Here is a 22,575-nt window from a genome sequence, read left to right on the forward strand (position 1 = left end):
CATCTAGAATAGGGTCAACTACACTTTCTACATCTAGACTAGGGTCGACTCCACTTTCTACATCTAGACTAGGGTCAACTACACTTTCTACATCTAGACTAGGGTCGACTCCACTTTCTACATCTAGACTAGGGTCGACTCCACTTTCTACATCTAGAATAGGGTCGACTCCACTTTCTACATCTAGAATAGGGTCGACTCCACTTTCTACATCTAGAATAGGGTCGACTCCACTTTCTACATCTAGAATAGGGTCGACTCCACTTTCTACATCTAGAATAGGGTCGACTCCACTTTCTACATCTAGAATAGGGTCGACTCCACTTTCTACATCTAGAATAGGGTCGACTCCACTTTCTACATCTAGAATAGGGTCGACTCCACTTTCTACATCTAGAATAGGGTCGACTCCACTTTCTACATCTAGAATAGGGTCGACTCCACTTTCTACATCTAGAATAGGGTCGACTCCACTTTCTACATCTAGAATAGGGTCGACTCCACTTTCTACATCTAGAATAGGGTCGACTCCACTTTCTACATCTAGAATAGGGTCGACTCCACTTTCTACATCTAGACAAGTTCCACAGACATGTGACTAACAGAAATTGAAAAATGTGTCCCTGAACAAAGGGGGGATCAAAATCAAAAGTAACAGTCAGTATCTGGTGTGGCCACCAGCTGCATTAAGTACTGCAGTGCATCTCCTCCTCATGGACTGCACCAGATTTGCCAGTTCTTGCTGTGAGATGTTACCCCACTCTTCCACCAAGGCACTTGCAAGTTCTCGGACATTTCTGGGGGGAATGGCCCTAGCCCTCACCCTCCGATCCAACAGGTCCCAGACGTGCTCAATGGGATTGAGATCCGGGCTCTTCGATGGCCATGGCAGAACACTGACATTTCTGTCCTGCAGGAAATCACACACAGAACGAGCAGTATGGCTGGTGGCATTGTCATGCTGGAGGGTCATGTCAGGATGAGCCTGCAGGAAAGGTACCTCATGAGGGAGGAGGATGTCTTCCCTGTAACGCACAGCTTTGAGATTGCCTGCAATGACAACAAGCTCAGTCCGATGATGCTGTCTCACACCGCCCCAGACCATGACGGACCCGCCACCTCCAAATCGATCCCGCTCCAGAGTACAGGCCTCAGTGTAACGCTCATTCCTTTGACGATAAGCGCAAATCCGACCATCACCCCTGGTGAGACAAATCCTCAACACGTCAGAGAAGAGCACGTTTTGCCAGTCCTGTCTGGCCCAGCGACGGTGGGTTTGTGCCCATAGGCAACATTGTTTCCGGTGATGTCTGGTGAGGACCTGCCTTACAACAGGCCTACAAGCCCTCAGTCCAGCCTCTCTCAGCCTATTGCGGACAATCTGAGCACTGATGGAGGGATTGTGCATTCCGGGTGTAACTCGGGCAGTTGGTGTTGCCATCCTGTACCTGTCCCGCAGGTGTGATGTTCGGATGTACCGATCCTGTGTGTTTAAAGTGTTTAAACCCTTTTACAATGAAGATCTGTGAAATTATTTGGATTTTTATGAATTATCTTTGAAAGACAGGGTCCTGAAAAAGGGACGTTTATTTAGTGCTTTCTCTCTCTACAGGGTCTGCCGGGATTGGACAAGCTGAGTCCTGCCTGTTCTGGTGCCAGCACCACAACAGGCATCCTGGCTACGCACAGCCCCATGACCCCCGACAGCTTCAAACTCATTCACAGGCACAGGTGAGGCATACACACAGAGATATGGTCCCACATACACACAGAGATATGGTCACACATACACACAGAGATATGGTCACACACACACACACACAGAGATATGGTTACACACAGAGATATGGTCCCACATACACAGTGATATGGTCACACACACACACAGAGATATGGTCCCACATACACAGTGATATGGTCACACACACACACAGAGATATGGTCACACACACACAGAGATATGGTCCCACATACACAGTGATATGGTCACACACACACACAGAGATATGGTCACACACACACAGAGATATGGTCCCACATACACACAGAGATATGGTCACACATACACACAGAGATATGGTCACACACACACACAGAGATATGGTCACACACACACACAGAGATATGGTCCCACACACACACACACACATAGTTATGGTCACACACACACACATAGTTATGGTCACACACACACACATAGTTATGGTCACACACACACACAGAGATATGGTCACACACACACAGAGATATGGTCACACACACACACACAGAGATATGGTCACACATACACACAGAGATATGGTCACACACACACACACACACACACATACAATCCCCTTCCTCTACCACAGGTGATTTCAGTGCTCTCACGAGTCACTGCACAAACCTTTCCTCCCGCCCACCCCTCCCCAACCTTTCTTCCCTCCCACCCCCCCCCCCTCTTCACCCCTCACTCACCCCCTCCACAACCCTCCCTCTCCATTCTCCCTCCCCTCCCCCCTCTCTCTCTCTCCCCCAGTCCGCTGAATCTGCTGGGGTCTATCCGCCACTCGTCCTCCTCACTGTCCTCTCACACCTCCAGCGAGACGGGTAACCTGGTGATCCTGACGGACAGCATGGTGGTGGAGCACCCCGAGGACGTCTACCGTATGCAGGTCTGTCTCTACGCCAGGGCAGTGCCCGCTGTACCCGCTGTACCCACCTCCCTGTACCCACTGCAGGTCTGTCTCTACGCCAGGGCAGTGCCCGCTGTACCCACTGTACCCACCTCCCTGTACCCACTGCAGGTCTGTCTCTACGCCAGGGCAGTGCCCGCTGTACCCACTGTACCCACCTCCCTGCACTGTACCCACCTCCCTGTACCCACTGCAGGTCTGTCTCTACGCCAGGGCAGTGCCTGCTGTACCCACTGTAGCCACCTCCCTGTACTGTACCCACTGTACCCACCTCCCTGTACTGTACCCACTGTACCCACCTCACTGCACTGTACCGCTGTACCCACCTCACTGTACTGTACCCACTGTACCCACCTCACTGTACTGTACCCACCTCACTGCACTGTACCGCTGTACCCACCTCACTGCACTGTACCGCTGTACCCACCTCACTGTACTGTACCGCTGTACCCACCTCACTGCACTGTACCGCTGTACCCACCTCACTGTACTGTACCCACCTCACTGCACTGTACCCACCTCACTGTACCCACCTCACTGTACTGTGCCCACTGTACCCACCTCACTGCACTGTACCGCTGTACCCACCTCACTGTACTGTACCCACCTCACTGCACTGTACCCACCTCACTGTACCCACCTCACTGCACTGTACCCACTGTACCCACCTCACTGTACTGTATCCACTGTACCCACCTCACTGTACTGTACCCACCTCACTGTACTGTACCCACCTCACTGCACTGTGCCCACTGTACCCACCTCACTGCACTGTACCCACTGTACTGTACTGTACCCACTGTACCCAACTCCCTGCACTGTACCCACTGTACCCACCTCACTGTACTGTATCTACTGTACCCACCTCACTGTACTGTATCCACTGTACCCACCTCACTGTACCCACCTCACTGTACTGTACCCACCTCACTGTACTGTACCCACTGTACCCACCTCACTGCACTGTACCCACTGTACCCACCTCACTGTACTGTATCCACTGTACCCACCTCACTGCACTGTACCCACTGTACCCACTGTACCCACCTCACTGTACTGTACCCACCTCACTGTACTGTACCCACTGTACCCACCTCACTGTACTGTACCCACCTCACTGTACTGTACCCACTATGCCCACCTCACTGTAATGTACCCACTGTACCCACCTCACTGTACTGTACCGCTGTACCCACCTCACTGCACTGTACCGCTGTACCCACCTCACTGTACTGTACCCACCTCACTGCACTGTACCCACCTCACTGTACCCACCTCACTGTACTGTGCCCACTGTACCCACCTCACTGCACTGTACCGCTGTACCCACCTCACTGTACTGTACCCACCTCACTGCACTGTACCCACCTCACTGTACCCACCTCACTGCACTGTGCCCACTGTACCCACCTCACTGCACTGTACCGCTGTACCCACCTCACTGTACTGTACCCACTGTACCCACCTCACTGCACTGTACCCACCTCACTGTACCCACCTCACTGCACTGTACCCACTGTACCCACCTCACTGTACTGTATCCACTGTACCCACCTCACTGTACTGTACCCACCTCACTGTACTGTACCCACCTCACTGCACTGTGCCCACTGTACCCACCTCACTGCACTGTACCCACTGTACTGTACTGTACCCACTGTACCCAACTCCCTGCACTGTACCCACTGTACCCAACTCCCTGCACTGTACCCACTGTACCCACCTCACTGTACTGTATCTACTGTACCCACCTCACTGTACTGTATCCACTGTACCCACCTCACTGTACCCACCTCACTGTACTGTACCCACCTCACTGTACTGTACCCACTGTACCCACCTCACTGCACTGTACCCACTGTACCCACCTCACTGTACTGTATCCACTGTACCCACCTCACTGCACTGTACCCACTGTACCCACTGTACCCACCTCACTGTACTGTACCCACCTCACTGTACTGTACCCACTGTACCCACCTCACTGTACTGTACCCACCTCACTGTACTGTACCCACTATGCCCACCTCACTGTAATGTACCCACTGTACCCACCTCACTGTACTGTACCCACCTCACTGCACTGTACCGCTGTACCCACCTCACTGTACTGTACCCACCTCACTGTACTGTACCCACCTCACTGCACTGTACCCACTGTACCCACCTCACTGCACTGTACCGCTGTACCCACCTCACTGTACTGTACCCACCTCACTGTACTGTACCCACCTCACTGCACTGTACCCACTGTACCCACCTCACTGTACTGTACCCACTGTACCCACCTCACTGTACTGTACCCACTATGCCCACCTCACTGTACTGTACCCACTATGCCCACCTCACTGTACTGTACACACCTCACTGTACTGTACCCACTGTACCCACCTCACTGTACCCACCTAACTGTACTGTACCGCTGCACCCACCTCACTGTACTCACCTACCCACTGTACCCACCTAACTGTACCCACGGTACCCACCTAACTGTACCCATTGAACCCGCTGTACCCACTGTACCCACCTAACTGTACCCACTGTACCCACCTACCCACTGTACCCACTGTACCCACTGTACCCACCTAACTGTAGCCACTGTACCCACCTAACTGTAGCCACTGTACCCACCTAACTGTACCCACTATACCCACTGTACCCACTGTACCCACCTAACTGTAGCCACTGTACCCACCTAACTGTACCCACTGTACCCACCTAACTGTAGCCACTGTACCCACCTAACTGTACCCACTGTACCCACCTAACTGTACCCACTGTACCCACCTAACTGTACCCACTGTACCCACCTAACTGTACCCACGGTACCCACCTAACTGTAGCCACTATACCCATTGAACCCGCTGTACCCACCTAACTGTAGCCACTGTACCCACTGTACCCATTGAACCCGCTGTACCCACTATACCCACAGAGAGGACTCAGCCATGTGAGCCACCCCCCCCCCCCCCCATCTCGGGCCAAGCTCCTTCGCAAGATGGATAATCAAGTTTTTTTCTGTTATAATTCTTATTCCCACAGAAGACTCTGCCCAATGAGTTAACTAGCTGTTAACTACAGTTAACTAACTGCTAAGTAAGGGCCAGATGCTAACTTAGGGGGAACACAGAAAGTGTATGGCTCTAAATACAGGTGAAGCTGATAAAGGTTGCTGATTGCGGGATAAAACCACAATGACTCTGCATCGGTTGGATGAGGTCCTTTACTTCTACTTAACAGAGATTATTTCTGGAAGGAAGTAAATCATTTGTTTTCTGGCTCATTTACTGTAAATAATCTGGTTTCTGTCTCATCTACTGTAAATCTGGTTTCTGTCTCATTTACTGTAAATAATCTGGTTTCTGTCTCATTTACTGTAAATAATCTGTTTTTCGGCTCATTTACTGTACATTTTCGGGTTTCTGGCTCATTTACTGTAAATAATCTGGTGTCTGGCTCATTTACTGTAAATCATCTGGTTTCTGGCTCATTTACAGTAAATCTGGTTTCTGGCTCATTTACTGTAAATAATCTGGTTTCTGGCTCATTTACTGTAAATAATCTGGTTTTTGGCTCATTTACTGTAAATAATCTGGTTTCTGGCTCATTTACTGTAAATAATCTGGTTTCTGGCTCATTTACTGTAAATAATCTGGTTCATGGCTCATTTACTGTAAATAATCTGGTTTGTGGCTCATTTACTGTAAATATATTTTCTCTTTCTTGTCTCAGCCCAGTCCTTCGTCCTCCAGTCTGAGCTCCACCCACTCAGCCCCCTCCCAGATGATGAACTCTGCCTCCAACAGTATCAGAGGTAGGTTGTCTACTGTAGACAGATCTTACTAGCAATGGGTTCAAAACCCTGCTCTGTTCCTCTCTGTGTCCCCTCAGTATCTCTGTCTAGTTTCGATGCTCTGTTCCTCTCTGTGTCCCCTCAGTATCTCTGTCTAGTTTCGATGCTCTGTTCCTCTCTGTGTCCTCTCAGTATCTCTGTCTAGTTTCGATGCTCTGTTCCTCTCTGTGTCCCCTCGGTATCTCTGTCTAGTTTCGATGCTCTGTTCCTCTCTGTGTCCCCTCGGTATCTCTGTCTAGTTTCGATGGTCTGTTCCTCTCTGTCGCCTCTCAGTATCTCTGTCTAGTTTCGATCCTCTGTTCCTCTCTGTGTACTCTGCCCTCTGTGGTAGGCTCCCCGTCGCTGCCAGAAAAATACAGACACAACCGTGAGATGTTGATGCTGCTGCCTCTGCACCGTGAGAGACCCAGCTCCGCCATGTACCCCTACATCACTGAGAACGGACAGGTACAGCTACTGTTGGCTTGACCCACTCTGCTCCGCTCCACTTCAAGCTCTATCTTCTCTGGGCCCTTATCCACAAAGAATCTCAGAGTATTAGTGTTGATCTAGGATCAGTTTCCCCCCTTTTTTTTTTTTTTGATCATAATGAATATGATTATATGGGCAGATCCTAGGTCAGTACTTCTTCTACTCTGCTTCAATCACTCTCTCTTTAGATCTTCTTATTGGAATGTAATGAAGTACTTCCTAGTACAGCCAGAGTAGGATGACCCTCCTCTCTGGGTCTGGTACCTCTCCTTATGTTCTTCCTGTTCTTGCTTGCTTTTTTTAGACCAGATTATTGTTAAAAAAAACAATTTGTGACAACTGCTCATGTAAACAAAACAAAGGGCTTTATAAATACCTTTTGATTGGGTTCATTGATTGGTTGATGTTTCTTTTCTGTGTCTCCAGCCAACTAACTTCCAGCGAGCGTTGTTCCACCAGGTGATTGGTCCGTGCAAGCCCTGTAGCGACCCTAACCTGTCCGTAGCAGAGAAAGGTACTGTTGTCCTGCCTGTCCTCAGCTTATTGCTTTTCAGTCTGACCTGGAGTCTGTTGCGTTAGGGTTACAGTACTTGGCCTTTAAAAAAAAATGGAAATCGCTGCATACTTCTAATGATAGTCTATAAGTAGTTTTGTTGCTGCGTTGACTAAAAGTTATCTGTATAAATTCACGAGTCTGTTGTAATACTTCATCACACACCTTCCATCTCTTCTGTCAGTCTGTCTGTAATACTTCATCAAACACCTTCCATCTCTTCTGTCAGTCTGTCTGTAATACTTCATCACACACCTTCCACCTCTTCTGTCAGTCTGCTGTAATACTTCATCACACACCTTCCATCTCTTCTGTCAGTCTGTCTGTAATACTTCATCACACACCTTCCATCTCTTCTGTCAGTCTGTCTGTAATACTTCATCACACACCTTCCATCTCTTCTGTCAGTCTGCTGTAATACTTCATCACACACCTTCCATCTCTTCTGTCAGTCTGTCTGTAATACTTCATCACACACCTTCCACCTCTTCTGTCAGTCTGCTGTAATACTTCATCACACACCTTCCATCTCTTCTGTCAGTCTGTCTGTAATACTTCATCACACACCTTCCATCTCTTCTGTCAGTCTGTCTGTAATACTTCATCACACACCTTCCATCTCTTCTGTCAGTCTGCTGTAATACTTCATCACACACCTTCCATCTCTTCTGTCAGTCTGCTGTAATACTTCATCACACACCTTCCATCTCTTCTGTCAGTCTGTCTGTAATACTTCATCACAAACCTTCCATCTCTTCTGTCAGTCTGTCTGTAATACTTCATCACACACCTTCCATCTCTTCTGTCAGTCTCTCTGTAATACTTCATCACACACCTTCCATCTCTTCTGTCAGTCTGCTGTAATACTTCATCACACACCTTCCATCTCTTCTGTCAGTCTGTCTGTAATACTTCATCACACACCTTCCATCTCTTCTGTCAGTCTGTCTGTAATACTTCATCACACACCTTCCATCTCTTCTGTCAGTCTGCTGTAATACTTCATCACACACCTTCCATCTCTTCTGTCAGTCTGCTGTAATACTTCATCACACACCTTCCATCTCTTCTGTCAGTCTGTCTGTAATACTTCATCACAAACCTTCCATCTCTTCTGTCAGTCTGTCTGTAATACTTCATCACACACCTTCCATCTCTTCTGTCAGTCTGTCTGTAATACTTCATCACACACCTTCCATATCTTCTGTCAGTCTGTCTGTAATACTTCATCACACACCTTCCATATCTTCTGTCAGTCTGTCTGTAATACTTCATCACACACCTTCCACCTCTTCTGTCAGTCTGCTGTAATACTTCATCACAAACCTTCCATCTCTTCTGTCAGTCTGTTATGTTCAGTCGTCTGCTTTATCTGTTGATTCAGTCAGTGGGTACAACGCAGTTCACAGAACCTCCTAATACTTCATCTGGTTTCATCCACGGTATCTTCAGCCTGTAGATATCCCACTGTGGATCATTTGTAGAGAACAGCCCAGTTGCTATGACTACAGCCCTTTGTAAGCCTCACACTTTATAGATGGTGATAACCAACTCTTGTACAGAGTTTATAGAAGGTGATAACCAACTGTTATTCAGAGTTTATAGGTGATAACCAACTCTTGTACATTTCTCTCCTTCATCTATGTGTGGTACTGGTGTGTTATTGGTCAACCGTGTAAGTCAACATAAACTTCATTAATGATACATATTAAAAATGAAATACATTACTAACGCCACCATTACAGAACATTGGCTCATGAATATAAAAAAAAAACATGAGCTGGCGCAAGAAAATAATTTTATGTAGAGGTTCTGAGTAATGGCGAATAAACTTCAAGCTATAAAAATCTCGTCACCTATGTAATAAACTCCCAGTAATTTATTAATTTACTAATTACTGGGAGTTTAAATAGAGATTGTATGACTCTCTTTATGTTTTTAATACATTAATATTACTAACATCGCTGTAAATGCCTTCAATGTTAACAAAAGGATGATCATATTGTTGATTTTAATGATGACGATGATGAAGATGACGAAGAGTTTTGATGGTGATTTTTTTATTTATTGTAATGATGATATTGTGTCAATACAACTTGTCTCTCCACTGCAGTCAGATCAACACAGAACTAAAAAATATTGCATCAGACGCTGATGATTAGTGATGATTCAGGGTTAATTAATTAGATGATTAAGTTCTGAGGGGGACGTTTTAGAAAACAAACGAGAAGCGGAAGCTGGGCTGTAGCTCCACCCTGTCACGTTCCTGACCTTATTTCCTTTGTTTTGTCTTTGTTTAGTTGGTCAGGACGTGAGCTGGGTGGGCATTCTATGTTATGTGTTTCCTATGTTTGGTTTAGGGTTGTCACCTAGCCTGATATGGTTCTCAATCAGGGGCAGGTGTTTTACGTTTCCTCTGATTGGGAACCATATTTAGGTAGGCTGTTCTCACTGTTTGTTTGTGGATGATTGTTCCTGTTCGTTGCGTTCATTGTCTCTATGTTCACATGTTCAGGTCTGTAGCGTCGTTAGTTTCATTTTCTGTTTATTGTTTTGTTCGTGTTGTTAAGTATTCCAATAAATATGGAAACATACCACGCTGCGCTTTGGTCCTCCTCTCTTCCACCTAACGACGAGCGTTACACACCCGGCTTCTTTTTCTTTCTTCAAGTTAGGGGAAAGTCTATGTGCCAAATGTCTCCTCCACAATATGCGAACACATCATGATTTGTCCAAATGATCTGTGTACCGGAAACTTCCTCGTTAGTCGGCCCATCCCACAGTCTGTTGACAGACGCTACGATATCAGTTATGTTAACCCACAGTCTGTTGACAGACGCTACGATATCAGTTATGTTATCCCACAGTCTGTTGACAGACGCTACGATATCAGTTATGTTACCCCACAGTCTGTTGACAGACGCTACGATATCAGTTATGTTACCCCACAGTCTGTTGACAGACGCTACGATATCAGTTATGTTAACCCACAGTCTGTTGACAGACGCTACGATATCAGTTATGTTATCCCACAGTCTGTTGACAGACGCTACGATATCAGTTATGTTAACCCACAGTCTGTTGACAGACGCTACGATATCAGTTATGTTATCCCACAGTCTGTTGACAGACGCTACGATATCAGTTATGTTATCCCACAGTCTGTTGACAGACGCTACGATATCAGTTATGTTATCCCACAGTCTGTTGACAGACGCTACGATATCAGTTATGTTATCCCACAGTCTGTTGACAGACATTACGATATCAGATATGTTATCCCACAGTCTGTTGACAGACGCTACGATATCAGTTATGTTATCCCACAGTCTGTTGACAGACGTTACGATATCAGATATGTTATCCCACAGTCTGTTGACAGACGCTACGATATCAGTTATGTTATCCCACAGTCTGTTGACAGACGCTACGATATCAGTTATGTTATCCCACAGTCTGTTGACAGACGCTACGATATCAGTTATGTTATCCCACAGTCTGTTGACAGACACTACGATATCAGTTATGTTATCCCACAGTCTGTTGACAGACGCTACGATATCAGTTATGTTATCCCACAGTCTGTTGACAGACGCTACGATATCAGTTATGTTGTCCCACAGTCTGTTGACAGACGCTACGATATCAGTTATGTTATCCCACAGTCTGTTGACAGACGTTACGATATCAGATATGTTATCCCACAGTCTGTTGACAGACGCTACGATATCAGTTATGTTATCCCACAGTCTGCTGACAGACACTACGATATCAGTTATGTTATCCCACAGTCTGTTGACAGACGCTACGATATCAGTTATGTTATCTCACAGTCTGTTGACAGACGCTACGATATCAGTTATGTTATCCCACAGTCTGTTGACAGACGCTACGATATTAGTTATGTTACCCCACAGTCTGTTGACAGACGCTACGATATCAGTTATGTTATCCCACAGTCTGTTGACAGACGCTACGATATCAGTTATGTTATCCCACAGTCTGTTGACAGACGCTACGATATCAGTTATGTTATCCCACAGTCTGTTGACAGACGCTACGATATTAGTTATGTTATCTGCGTCTGTCCACTAGAGAATACTGCAGTCCTGACCACCCTCAGCAGCTCAGGGTTAGAGTGGACAGTAGAGTGAAGTAATAGTATCTGTGTCTCCTCTCCAGTCCTTACCACCCTCATCAGCTCAGGGTTAGGGTGAACAGTAGAGTGAAGTTATATTATCTGTGTCTCCTCTCCAGTCCTGACCACCCCCAGCAGCTCAGGGTTAGAGTGGACAGTAGAGTGAAGTTATAATATTATCTGTGTCTCCTCTCCAGTCCTGACCACCCCCAGCTCCTGGAGTCTGAACAGTGGTACCAGAGAGGCGTTGCCGTTCTTGTCCGCCCACGTTGGGAGTTTGACGGCTCCCCCAGTCCCGCCCCGTAGCCTTCCCCATGGTAAGACTCTTTATACACGAATGCCACACTACAAACTTCACTTTTTCTGCTGGTTAAAACAATCAAGAAAGAGAGCTGGCACAAAGCATATGCTGCTCCCAGCTTCTTTTAATGGCTTTATTCAAGACCACCTACAGTGCCTTGCAAAAGTCTTCATCCTCCTGGTCGTTTATTTATTTATTTATTTATTTCACCTTTATTTAACCAGGTAGGCCAGTTAAGAACAAGTTCTCATTTACAACTGCGACCTGGTCAAGATAAAGCAAAGCAGTGCGACACAAACAACTACACAGAGTTACACATAAACAAATGTACAGTCAATAACACAATAGAAACATATATGTACAGTGTGTGAAAATGTTGAAGAGTAGGGAGGGAAGGCAATAAATAGGCCGTAGAGGCAAAATAATTACAATTTAGCATTAATACTGGAATGATAGATGTGCAGATGATGATGTGCAAGTAGAGATACTGGGGTGCAAAACAATATGGGGATGAGGTAGTTGGGTGGGCTATTTACAGATGGGCTATGTACAGATGCAATGATCGGTAAGCTGCTCTGACAGCTGATGCTTAAAGTTAGTGAGGGAGATATAAGTCTCCAGCTTCAGTCATTGGCAGCAGAGAACTGGAAAGAAAGGCGGCCAAGGGAGGAGTTGGCTTTGGGGATGACCAGTGAAATATACCTGCTGGAGCGTGTGCTACGGGTGGCTGTTGCTATGGTGACCAGTGAGCTGACATAAGGCGGGGCTTTACCTAGCAAAGGCTTATAGATGACCTGGAGCCAGTGGGTTTGGCGACGAATATGTAGTGAGGACCAGCCAACGAGAGCATACAGGTCGCAGGGGTGGGTTGTTTATGGGGCTTTGGTGACAAAACAGATGGCACTCTGATAGACTGCATCCAATTTGTTGAGTAGAGTGTTGGGGGCTATTTTTTAAATGACATCGCCGAAGTCAAGGATCGGTAGGATAGTCAGTTTTGCAAGGATATGTTTAGCAGCATGAGTGAAGTAGGCTTTGTTGTGAAATAGGAAGCAAAATTCTAGATTTAACTTTGGATTGGAGATGTTTAATGTGAGTCTGGAAGGAGAGTTTACAGTCTAACCAGACACCTAGGTATTTGTAGTTGTCCACATATTCTAAGTCAGAACCGTCCAGAGTAGTGATGCTGGACGGGCGGGCAGGTGCAGGTAGCGATCGGTTGAAGAGCATGCATTTAGTTTTAGGACCATGAGCGTGGCTGAGGTGCACCCATGACCAGCTCGGAAACCAGATTGCATAGCGGAGAAGATACGGTGGGATTCGAAATGGTCGGTGATCTGTTTGTTAACTTGGCTTTCAAAGACTAGAAAGGCAGGGCAGGATAGATATAGGTCTGTACAGTTTGGGTCAAGAGTGTCTCCACCTTTAAAGAGGGGATCTCAGACGATACGAAAGAGAGGTTGAACAGGCTAGTAAATGGGGGTTGCAACAATTTCGGCTGATAGTTTTTGAAAGAGAGTGTCCAGATTGTCTAGCCCAGCTGATTTGTAGGGGTCCAGATTTTGCAGCTCTTTCAGAACATCATCTATCTGGATTTGGGTGAAGGGGAAGCTAAGGGGGGGGGGGGGGGGTCTTGGGCAGGCAAGTTGCTGTGGGAGGTGCAGAGCTGTTGGCCGGGGTAGGGGTAGCTTGGTGGAAAGCATGGCCAGCCGTAGAAAAATTATTATTTAAATTCTCGATTATTGTAGATTTATCAGTGGTGACAGTGTTTCCTAGCCTCAGTGCAGTGGGCAGCTGGGAGGAGGTGCTCTTATTCTCCATGGACTTTACAGTGTCCCAAAACCTTTTGGAGTTTGTGCTACAGGATGCAAATTTCTCTTTGAAAAAGCTAGTCTTTGCTTTCCTAACTGACTGTGTATATTGGTTCCTATCTTCCCTGAAAATGTGCATATCGCAGGGGCTATTTGATGGTAATGCAGTACGCCACAGGATGTTTCTTTGCTGGTCAAGGGCTGGAGTGAACCAAGGACAATATCTGTTCCTGGTTCTACATTTTTTGAATGGGGCATGCTCATTTAAGATGGTGAGGAAGGCACTTTTAAAGAATAACCAGGCATCCTCTGCTGACGGGATGAGGTCAATATCCTTCCAGGATACCTGGGCCAGGTCCATTAGAAAGGCTTGCTCGCTGAAGTGTTTTAGGGAGCGTTTGACAGTGATGAGGGGTGGTTGTTTGACCGCGGATCCATTACGGACGCAGACAATGAGGCAGTGATTGCTGAAATATTGAAGACAGCAGAGGTGTATTTAGAGGGCAGGTTGGTCAAGATGATATCTAAGAGGGACCCCGTGTTTACGGATTTAGGGTTGTACCTGGTAGGTTCCTTGATGATTTGTGTGAGATTGAGGGCATCTAGCTTAGATCGTATGACGGCCGGGGTGTTAAGCGTATCCCAGTTTAGGTCACCTAACAGTATGTTTTTCCTATGTTGTTGCATTACAACCTGTAATTTAAATGAATTTTTATTTGGAATTCATGTAATGGACATACACAAAATAGTCCAAATTGGTGAAGTGAAATGAAAAAAATTACTTGTTTAAAAAAAATAAAAAAAATAAAGAACAGAAAAGTGGTGCGTGTAATGTATGCTATGAAGCCCCTAAATAAGATCTGGTGCAACCAATTACCTTCAGAAGTCACATAATTAGTTAATTAAAGTCCACCTGTATGCAATCTAAGTGTCACATGATCTGTCACATGATCTCAGTATATTTACAACCTGTTCTGAAAGGCCCCAGAGTCTGCACCACCACTAAGCAAGGGGCACCACCAAGCAAGCGGCACTATGAAGACCAAGGAGCTCTCCAAACAGGTCAGGGACAAAGTTCTGGAGAAGTACAGATCAGGGTTGGGTTATAAAAAATAAAAAATACCCGAAACTTTGAAAATCCCACGGAGCACCATTAAATCCATTATTAAGAAATTGAAAGAATATGGCACCACAACAAACCTGCCAAGAGAGGGCCGCCCACCACAACTCAGAGAGGCAAAAAAGAGACCAAAGATAACCCTGAAGGACCTGCAAAGCTCCACAGCGGAGATTGGAGTATCTGTCCATAGGACCGCTTTAAGCTGTACACTCCAGAGCTGAACTTTACGGAAGAGTGGCCAGAAAAAAAAAGCCATTGCTTAAAGAAGAAAATAAGCAAACACGTTTGGTGTTCGCCAAAAGGCATGTGGGAGACTCCCCAAACATATGGAAGAAGGTACTCTGGGCAGATGAGACTAAAATGTAGCTTTTTGGCCATCAAGGAAAAAGCTGTCTTGCGCAAACCCAACACTTCTCATCACCCCGAGAACACCATCTCCACAATGAAGCATGGTGGTGGCAGCATCATGCTGTGGGGATGTTTTTCATCGGCAGGGCCTGGGAAACTGGTCAGAATTTAAGGAATGATAGATGCCACTAAATATCCCCGTTAGTTCCTGCCAAGGCAGCGGCTACTCTTCCTGGGGTCCAGCAAAATTAAGGCAGTTTATACAATTTTAAAAACATTACAGTACATTCACAGATTTCGCAACACACTGTGTGCCCTAAGGCCCCTACTCCACCACTACCACATATGTACAGTACTAAATCCATGTGTATGTGTGTGTGTATAGTGCGTATGCTATCGTGTGTGTGTGTGTGTGTGTGCGTATGCATGTGTTTGTGCCTATGATTGTGTTCCTTCACAGTCCCCTCTGTTCCATAAGATGTATTTTTATATTTTTTTCAAATCTGATTCTACCGTTTGCATCAGTTACCTGATGTGGAATAGAGTTCCATGTAGTCATGGCTCTATGTAGTACTGTGTGCCTCCCATAGTCTGTTCTGGACTTGGGGACTGTGAAGAGACCTCTTGTGATATGTCTTGTGGGGTATGCTTGTGTCTCTGTGCTGTGTGTTAGTAGTTAAACATGTCAATACCGCTCATAAATGCAAGTAGTGATGAAGTCAGTCTCTCCTCCACTTTGAGCCATGAGAGATTGACATGAATATTAATGTTTGCTCTCTGTGTACATCCAAGGGCCAGCCGTGCTGCCCATTTCTGAGCCAATTGCAATTTTCCTAAGTCCCTTTTTGTGGCACCTGACCACACGACTGAACAGTAGTCCAGGTGAGACATAACCTGTAGGACCTGCCTTGTTGATAGTGCTGTTAAGAAGGTACAGCAGCGCTTTATTATGGACAGACTTCTCCCCATCTTAGCTACTGTTGTATCAATATGTTTTAACCATGACAGTTTACAATCTAAGGTAACGTCAAGTAATTTAGTCTCCTCAACTTGTACAACAGCCACACCATTCATTACCAGATTCAGCTGAGGGCTAGCACTTAAGGAATGATTTGTACCAAATACAATGCTCTTAGTTTTAGAGATGTTCAGGACCTGTTTATGACTGGCCACCCATTCCAAAATAGACTGCAACTCTTTGTTAAGAGTTTCAGTGACTTCATTAGCTGTAGAAATTGATGCGTATATGGTTGAATCATCAGCATACATGGACACACATGCTTTGTTTAATGCCAGTGGCAGGTCATTGGTAAAAATAGAAAAGAGTAGAGGGCCTAGAGAGCTGCCTTGCGGTACACCACACTTTACATGTTTGACATTCGAGAAGCTTCCATTAAAGAAAACCCTCTGAGTTCTATTAGATAGATGGCTCTGAATCCACCATATGGCAGAGGTTGAAAAGCCATAACACATATTGTTTTCTCAACAACAAATTATGGTCAATAATATCAAAGGCTGCACTGAAATCTAACAGTACCGCTCCCTCAATCTTCTTATTATTGATTTCTTTCAACCAATCATCAGTCATTTGTGTCTGTGCAGTATATGTTCAGTGCCCTTCTCTATAAGGATGCTGAAAGTCTGTCAAATTTTGATTACGGAGAAATAGCATTGTATTTGGTCAAACACAGTACCATTTTCCACCTCTCCCAAGCTAACTTTACAAAATTGCAATGCTTTTTCTTTCATTATTAGTTTTTTTATGCATGAATACGATTGGCTCACTGTTTGTAGATGGCATTTCTTGCATAAGTTTGCCCACTTTTGCCAATGAAGTAATCATTAAAATAATTTGCAACATCAAATGGTTTGATGCAGATTGTTGTAGTTTTTCTGAAGTTGTTGTAGTTTTTCTGAATTTTGTTGTAGTTTTTATGCAGTTTGTTGTAGTTTTTCTGAAGATTGTTGTAGTTTTTTTAAATTTTGTTGTAGTTTTTCTGAATTTTGTTGTAGTTTTTATGCAGTTTGTTGTAGTTTTTTTTAAATTTTGTTGTAGTTTTTCTGAATTTTGTTGTAGTTTTTCTGAATTTTGTTGTAGTTTTTCTGAAGTTTGTTGTAGTTTTTCTGAAGTTTGTTGTAGTTTTTCTGAAGTTTGTTGTAGTTTTTCTGAAGATTGTTGTAGTTTTTCTGAATTTTGTTGTAGTTTTTATGCAGTTTGTTGTAGTTTTTTTTAAATTTTGTTGTAGTTTTTCTGAATTTTGTTGTAGTTTTTCTGAATTTTGTTGTAGTTTTTCTGAAGTTTGTTGTAGTTTTTCTGAATTTTGTTGTAGTTTTTCTGAAGTTTGTTGTAGTTTTTCTGAAGATTGTTGTAGTTTTTCTGAAGTTTGTTGTAGTTTTTATGCAGTTTGTTGTAGTTTTTCTGAAGTTTCATGGGAGCTTCTGATTCCAATAGATCCCCCAGGAATCCTTCAACTTCCGTCCACCAGTGATCTGTGTGTGATTGTAGCTCTCCTTTCTCACTGTGTTTCTATGTTGTGAAGGGCCAGTCCTGTGTCATCCTATCCAGGGATATAGTGGTTCAGAAAGGTGGGTAAACACTGATGACGAGCAGCAAGTCAATTAGCTAGCATAATTAGTGTGTATACCACAGGTGTCCAACTCATTCCATGGAAGGCCTCATAAATAGAAGGGAAATAACCAAACCAGCAGACACACTGCCCTCCATGGAATGAGTTGGACACCTGTGGTGTGAATGCTATGCACAAAATCGAAAGGTATGGCAACGGCACAGTGTTTACCCCCCTCCACCACACCCCTGATCTTACCTGATCCCCTCCACCCCAACGCTCTAACCACTAGGCTACCTGCCGCCCCAATCTACCCCAACCTGCCTCTCAACTAGAATGACTTATGTAGCCTAGTGTAGAGACCTGTTTATCCTTCTTCACATCTCTCTCGCTCTCTCGCTCTCCCTCTCTTTGTCTATGTATCTCTCTTTCTACTTCTCTCTCTTTCTCCCTCCCTCCCTCCCTCATCTCTCTCTCTCTACTTCTCCCTCCCTCCCTCCCTCCCTCCCTCATCTCTCTCCCTCTTCTCCTTCTCGCTCCCTGGTTTAGTTCTGTGTCTTTCTCCAACCAACCCATTTTGTTCTTGTCCTGCTGTGTCTCTTCCTCTATAGGACACTTCTCCATGCACTTTGATGCTTTCCACCACCAGAACAGCGACCTCCCTCCAGCTCTCCCTGCGCGCTCCTCTTTACGAAAGGTACCCTCCGTGACCCGCCCTGGGCCAGAGTAGCCTACCACCCTTCCTGGTCTGATCTGTGCATGTCTCCGTCTAGTATCTCAGTCCTTCAGTATCAATGTGCGTGCATTGCTAAAAGAGCACTGGGTTGTAGCGTATTGCGTAACTGCAAAGATGTGTATTTTTTACTGTGTGTTTGTATTGTATTGTAATGAATAACTGTGTTTTTATAATATTTCTTTTTCAGTTTGACGTGTATTTGATTTATATCTGTTCATAATCGTTTTATTTTTGTTTTTAACGCCTCTTTTGTCCCGCTTATCTATGAGAATAACCCATTGTACCGCTTATCTATGAGAATAACCCATTGTACCGCTTATCTATGAGAATAACCCATTGTCCCGCTTATCTATGAGAATAACCCATTGTCCCGCTTATCTATGAGAATAACCCATTGTCCCGCTTATCTATGAGAATAATCCATTGTCCCGCTTATCTATGAGAATAATCCATTGTCCCGCTTATCTGAGAATAATCCATTGTCCCGCTTATCTGAGAATAACCCATTGTCCCGCTTATCTGAGAATAACTCATTGTCCCGCTTATCTGAGAATAACCCATGTCCCGCTTATCTGAGAATAACCCATTGTCCCGCTTATCTGAGAATAACCCATTGTCCCGCTTATCTGAGAATAACCCATTGTCCCGCTTATCTATGAGAATAACCCATTGTCCCACTTATCTGTGAGAATAACCCATTGTCCCGCTTATCTATGAGAATAACCCATTGTCCCGCTTATCAATGAGAATAACACATTGTCCCGCTTATCAATGAGAATAACCCATTGTCCCGCTTATCTATGAGAATAACCCATCGTCCCGCTTATCTATGAGAATAACCCATTGTCCCGCTTATCTGTGAGAATAACCCATTGTCCCGCTTATCTGTGAGAATAACCCATTGTCCCGCTTATCTATGAGAATAACCCATTGTCCCGCTTATCTGTGAGAATAACCCATTGTCCCGCTTATCTATGAGAATAACCCATTGTCCCGCTTATCTGAGAATAACCCATTGTCCCGCTTATCTATGAGAATAACCCATTGTCCTGCTTATCTGAGAATAACCCATTGTCCCGCTTATCTATGAGAATAACCCATTGTCCCGCTTATCTATGAGAATAACCCATTGTCCCGCTTATCTATGAGAATAACCCATTGTCCCGCTTGTTTCCCTCCAACAGTCACCCCTGCACCCTATACCTGCCTCGCCCACCAGTCCGCAGTCCGGCCTGGATGGCAGTAACTCCACCCTCTCTGGCAGCGCCTCCTCCGGCGTCTCTTCCTTGAGTGAGAGCAACTTGTTGGGCCAGTCCTGCTCCACCGAGCCCTCTGGAACTACCAGCAGACACCCAGCAGGCACCCTGGACTCTGTCTCCATCACCCCCAGCACGGTGCACTCTATCTGGGCCATAGACGGAGAAGACCTGGGAATGGACTCCCCCTCTAGTTCCTACCTGCCTGTCCGATACAGCGTCTCCGAGCCAGAGGTTCTGGATGGCTCCAAGCCCCCTCCCTGCCGTAGCCACTCCGCCCCTGGGTGGGTCACCCCGGTCAGCACCCCTATTATCCCCGTCCTCCCAGAGGCCCGCGGCCTAAACATCCAGAACCTGCCCCACTACCACCAGGAGCCCCCGCCCGCCCTGCCCCCCAAGCCCTACCTGAGAGACGGGTGTATCCCGGAGGAAGGGGTCATTCCCGCCGTGCCCAGGCCCACGCCACGCAAGATCTCTCAGCCTCTCATCACCTCTAAGGAAGAGCAGGCCAAGGTGACGTGGGAGCACGGCATCACAGAGGACTAGAGAGCAGGCCAAGGTGACGTGGGAGCACGGCATCACAGAGGAGTAGAGAGCAGGCCAAGGTGACGTGGGAGCACGGCATCACAGAGGAGTAGAGAGCAGGCCAAGGTGACGTGGGAGCACGGCATCACAGAGGAGTAGAGAGCAGGCCAAGGTGACGTGGGAGCACGGCATCACAGAGGAGTAGAGAGCAGGCCAAGGTGACGTGGGAGCACGGCATCACAGAGGAGTAGAGAGCAGGCCAAGGTGACGTGGGAGCACGGCATCACAGAGGAGTAGAGAGCAGGCCTGGGGTTTATTCAGTGATGCAGTGATGTGAATGTTTCAGATATAAATAGTATGAATAGAGCTGACACCTAATCCCCCCCCCCCCCCCCCCCCATTCCATCTGACAGACAATCATATATGTTCTACATCATATATTTCTATCTGAATGTTTTGTAACTTTATATCCTCCTGAACATGCCCATGGTTTAGAAATGGTTGGGGCCAGTGTTAGGGCCTGTCTCTCTGAGGGGCCAGTGTTAGGGCCTGTCTTTCTGAGGGGGAAGTGTTAGGGCCTGTCTCTCTGAGGGGCCAGTGTTAGGGCCTGGGTTAGGACCTGTCTCTCTGAGGGGCCAGTGTTAGGACCTGTCTCTCTGAGGGGCCAGTGTTAGAACCTGTCTTTCTGAAGGGCCAGTGTTAGAACCTGTCTCTCTGAAGGGCCAGTGTTAGGGCCTGGGTTAGGACCTGTCTCTCTGAGGGGCCAGTGTTAGGACCTGGGTTAGGACCTGTCTCTCTGAGGGGCCAGTGTTAGAACCTGTCTCTGAGGGGCCAGTGTTAGAACCTGTCTCTCTGAAGGGCCAGTGTTAGGGCCTGGGTTAGGACCTGTCTCTCTGAGGGGCCAGTGTTAGAACCTGTCTTTCTGAAGGGCCAGTGTTAGGGCCTGGGTTAGGACCTGTCTCTCTGAGGGGCCAGTGTTAGAACCTGTTTCTGAGGGGCCAGTGTTAGGGCCTGGGTTAGGACCTGTCTCTCTGAGGGGCCAGTGTTAGGACCTGGGTTAGGACCTGTCTCTCTGAGGGGCCAGTGTTAGAACCTGTCTCTCTGAGGGGCCAGTGTTAGAACCTGTCTCTCTGAGGGGCCAGTGTTAGGACCTGTCTCTCTGAAGGGCCAGTGTTAGGGCCTGGGTTAGGACCTGTCTCTCTGAGGGGCCAGTGTTAGAACCTGTCTCTCTGAAGGGCCAGTGTTAGAACCTGTCTCTCTGAGGGGCCAGTGTTAGGACCTGTCTCTCTGAAGGGCCAGTGTTAGAACCTGTCTCTCTGAGGGGCCAGTGTTAGAACCTGTCTCTCTGAAGGGCCAGTGTTAGAACCTGTCTCTCTGAAGGGCCAGTGTTAGGACCTGTCTCTCTGAAGGGCCAGTGTTAGAACCTGTCTCTCTGAGGGGCCAGTGTTAGAACCTGTCTCTCTGAAGGGCCAGTGTTAGGGCCTGGGTTAGGACCTGTCTCTCTGAGGAGCCAGTGTTAGGACCTGTCTCTCTGAGAGGCCAGTGTTAGAACCTGTCTCTCTGAGGGGCCAGTGTTAGAACCTGTCTCTCTGAAGGGCCAGTGTTAGGGCCTGGGTTAGGACCTGTCTCTCTGAGGGGCCAGTGTTAGGACCTGTCTCTCTGAGAGGCCAGTGTTAGAACCTGTCTCTCTGAGGGGCCAGTGTTAGAACCTGTCTCTCTGAAGGGCCAGTGTTAGGACCTGTCTCTCTGAGGGGCCAGTGTTAGGACCTGTCTCTCTGAAGGGCCAGTGATATAGAGGGGAATGGTAAAAAAAATGATCCCCCTTCTCCCACTTCATTCCTTCTCGCAGAGTATCCTATTTTGGTATTGAAGAACGCTAGCTGTGATCTAATTGTACACATCTAAATGTGTTTGTTTGCAAATCTTTTCCATTTTCGATTTATTATTCTTTCAAACTCTTGTAAAAAAAATATATATATATATATATATGGAATGTCCTTTCTATGAATTTGTGTCACTAACTCACACCGATGATGGGAACTACCTCTTAGAAAACATCATTCTGTAAAAGTATTTCTTCTTTTATTGATAGTTCAGGTCCACGTGCAGGTTTCCAAATCATTGCACAAAGGGAACTCGTGGACATTTAATTCATGTCATTTAACCAGACATTTAATTGAAATCATTTAACCAGACATTTAATGAATGAATTGAGTTTAAA

At 46.2% G+C, this 22,575-nt stretch overlaps 1 protein-coding gene across 8 annotated transcripts in view; it reads left to right on the forward strand.

Moving 5' to 3' along the window:
• LOC129851369 (dedicator of cytokinesis protein 3-like) overlaps positions 1-20,745 on the forward strand; it is a 368,511-nt gene extending 347,766 nt beyond the window's left edge. For 7 of the 8 annotated variants that reach the window (XM_055917864.1, XM_055917866.1, XM_055917867.1 and 4 more), the window contains 8 exons: positions 1,613-1,731; positions 2,519-2,654; positions 6,408-6,489; positions 6,860-6,975; positions 7,426-7,513; positions 11,888-12,007; positions 18,449-18,534; positions 19,758-20,745. In XM_055917864.1, the coding sequence (XP_055773839.1) occupies positions 1,613-1,731; positions 2,519-2,654; positions 6,408-6,489; positions 6,860-6,975; positions 7,426-7,513; positions 11,888-12,007; positions 18,449-18,534; positions 19,758-20,375 (1,365 nt within the window). In that variant the 3' untranslated portion in view covers positions 20,376-20,745. The remainder of the gene's footprint in view (positions 1-1,612; positions 1,732-2,518; positions 2,655-6,407; positions 6,490-6,859; positions 6,976-7,425; positions 7,514-11,887; positions 12,008-18,448; positions 18,535-19,757) is intronic. The other variant, XM_055917869.1, reaches the window with a different exon arrangement.
• Positions 20,746-22,575: the final 1,830 nt, after the last annotated feature.

This window comes from Salvelinus fontinalis, chromosome 3 (assembly GCF_029448725.1).
Source record: "Salvelinus fontinalis isolate EN_2023a chromosome 3, ASM2944872v1, whole genome shotgun sequence".
Classification (NCBI taxonomy): Eukaryota; Metazoa; Chordata; class Actinopteri; order Salmoniformes; family Salmonidae; genus Salvelinus; species Salvelinus fontinalis.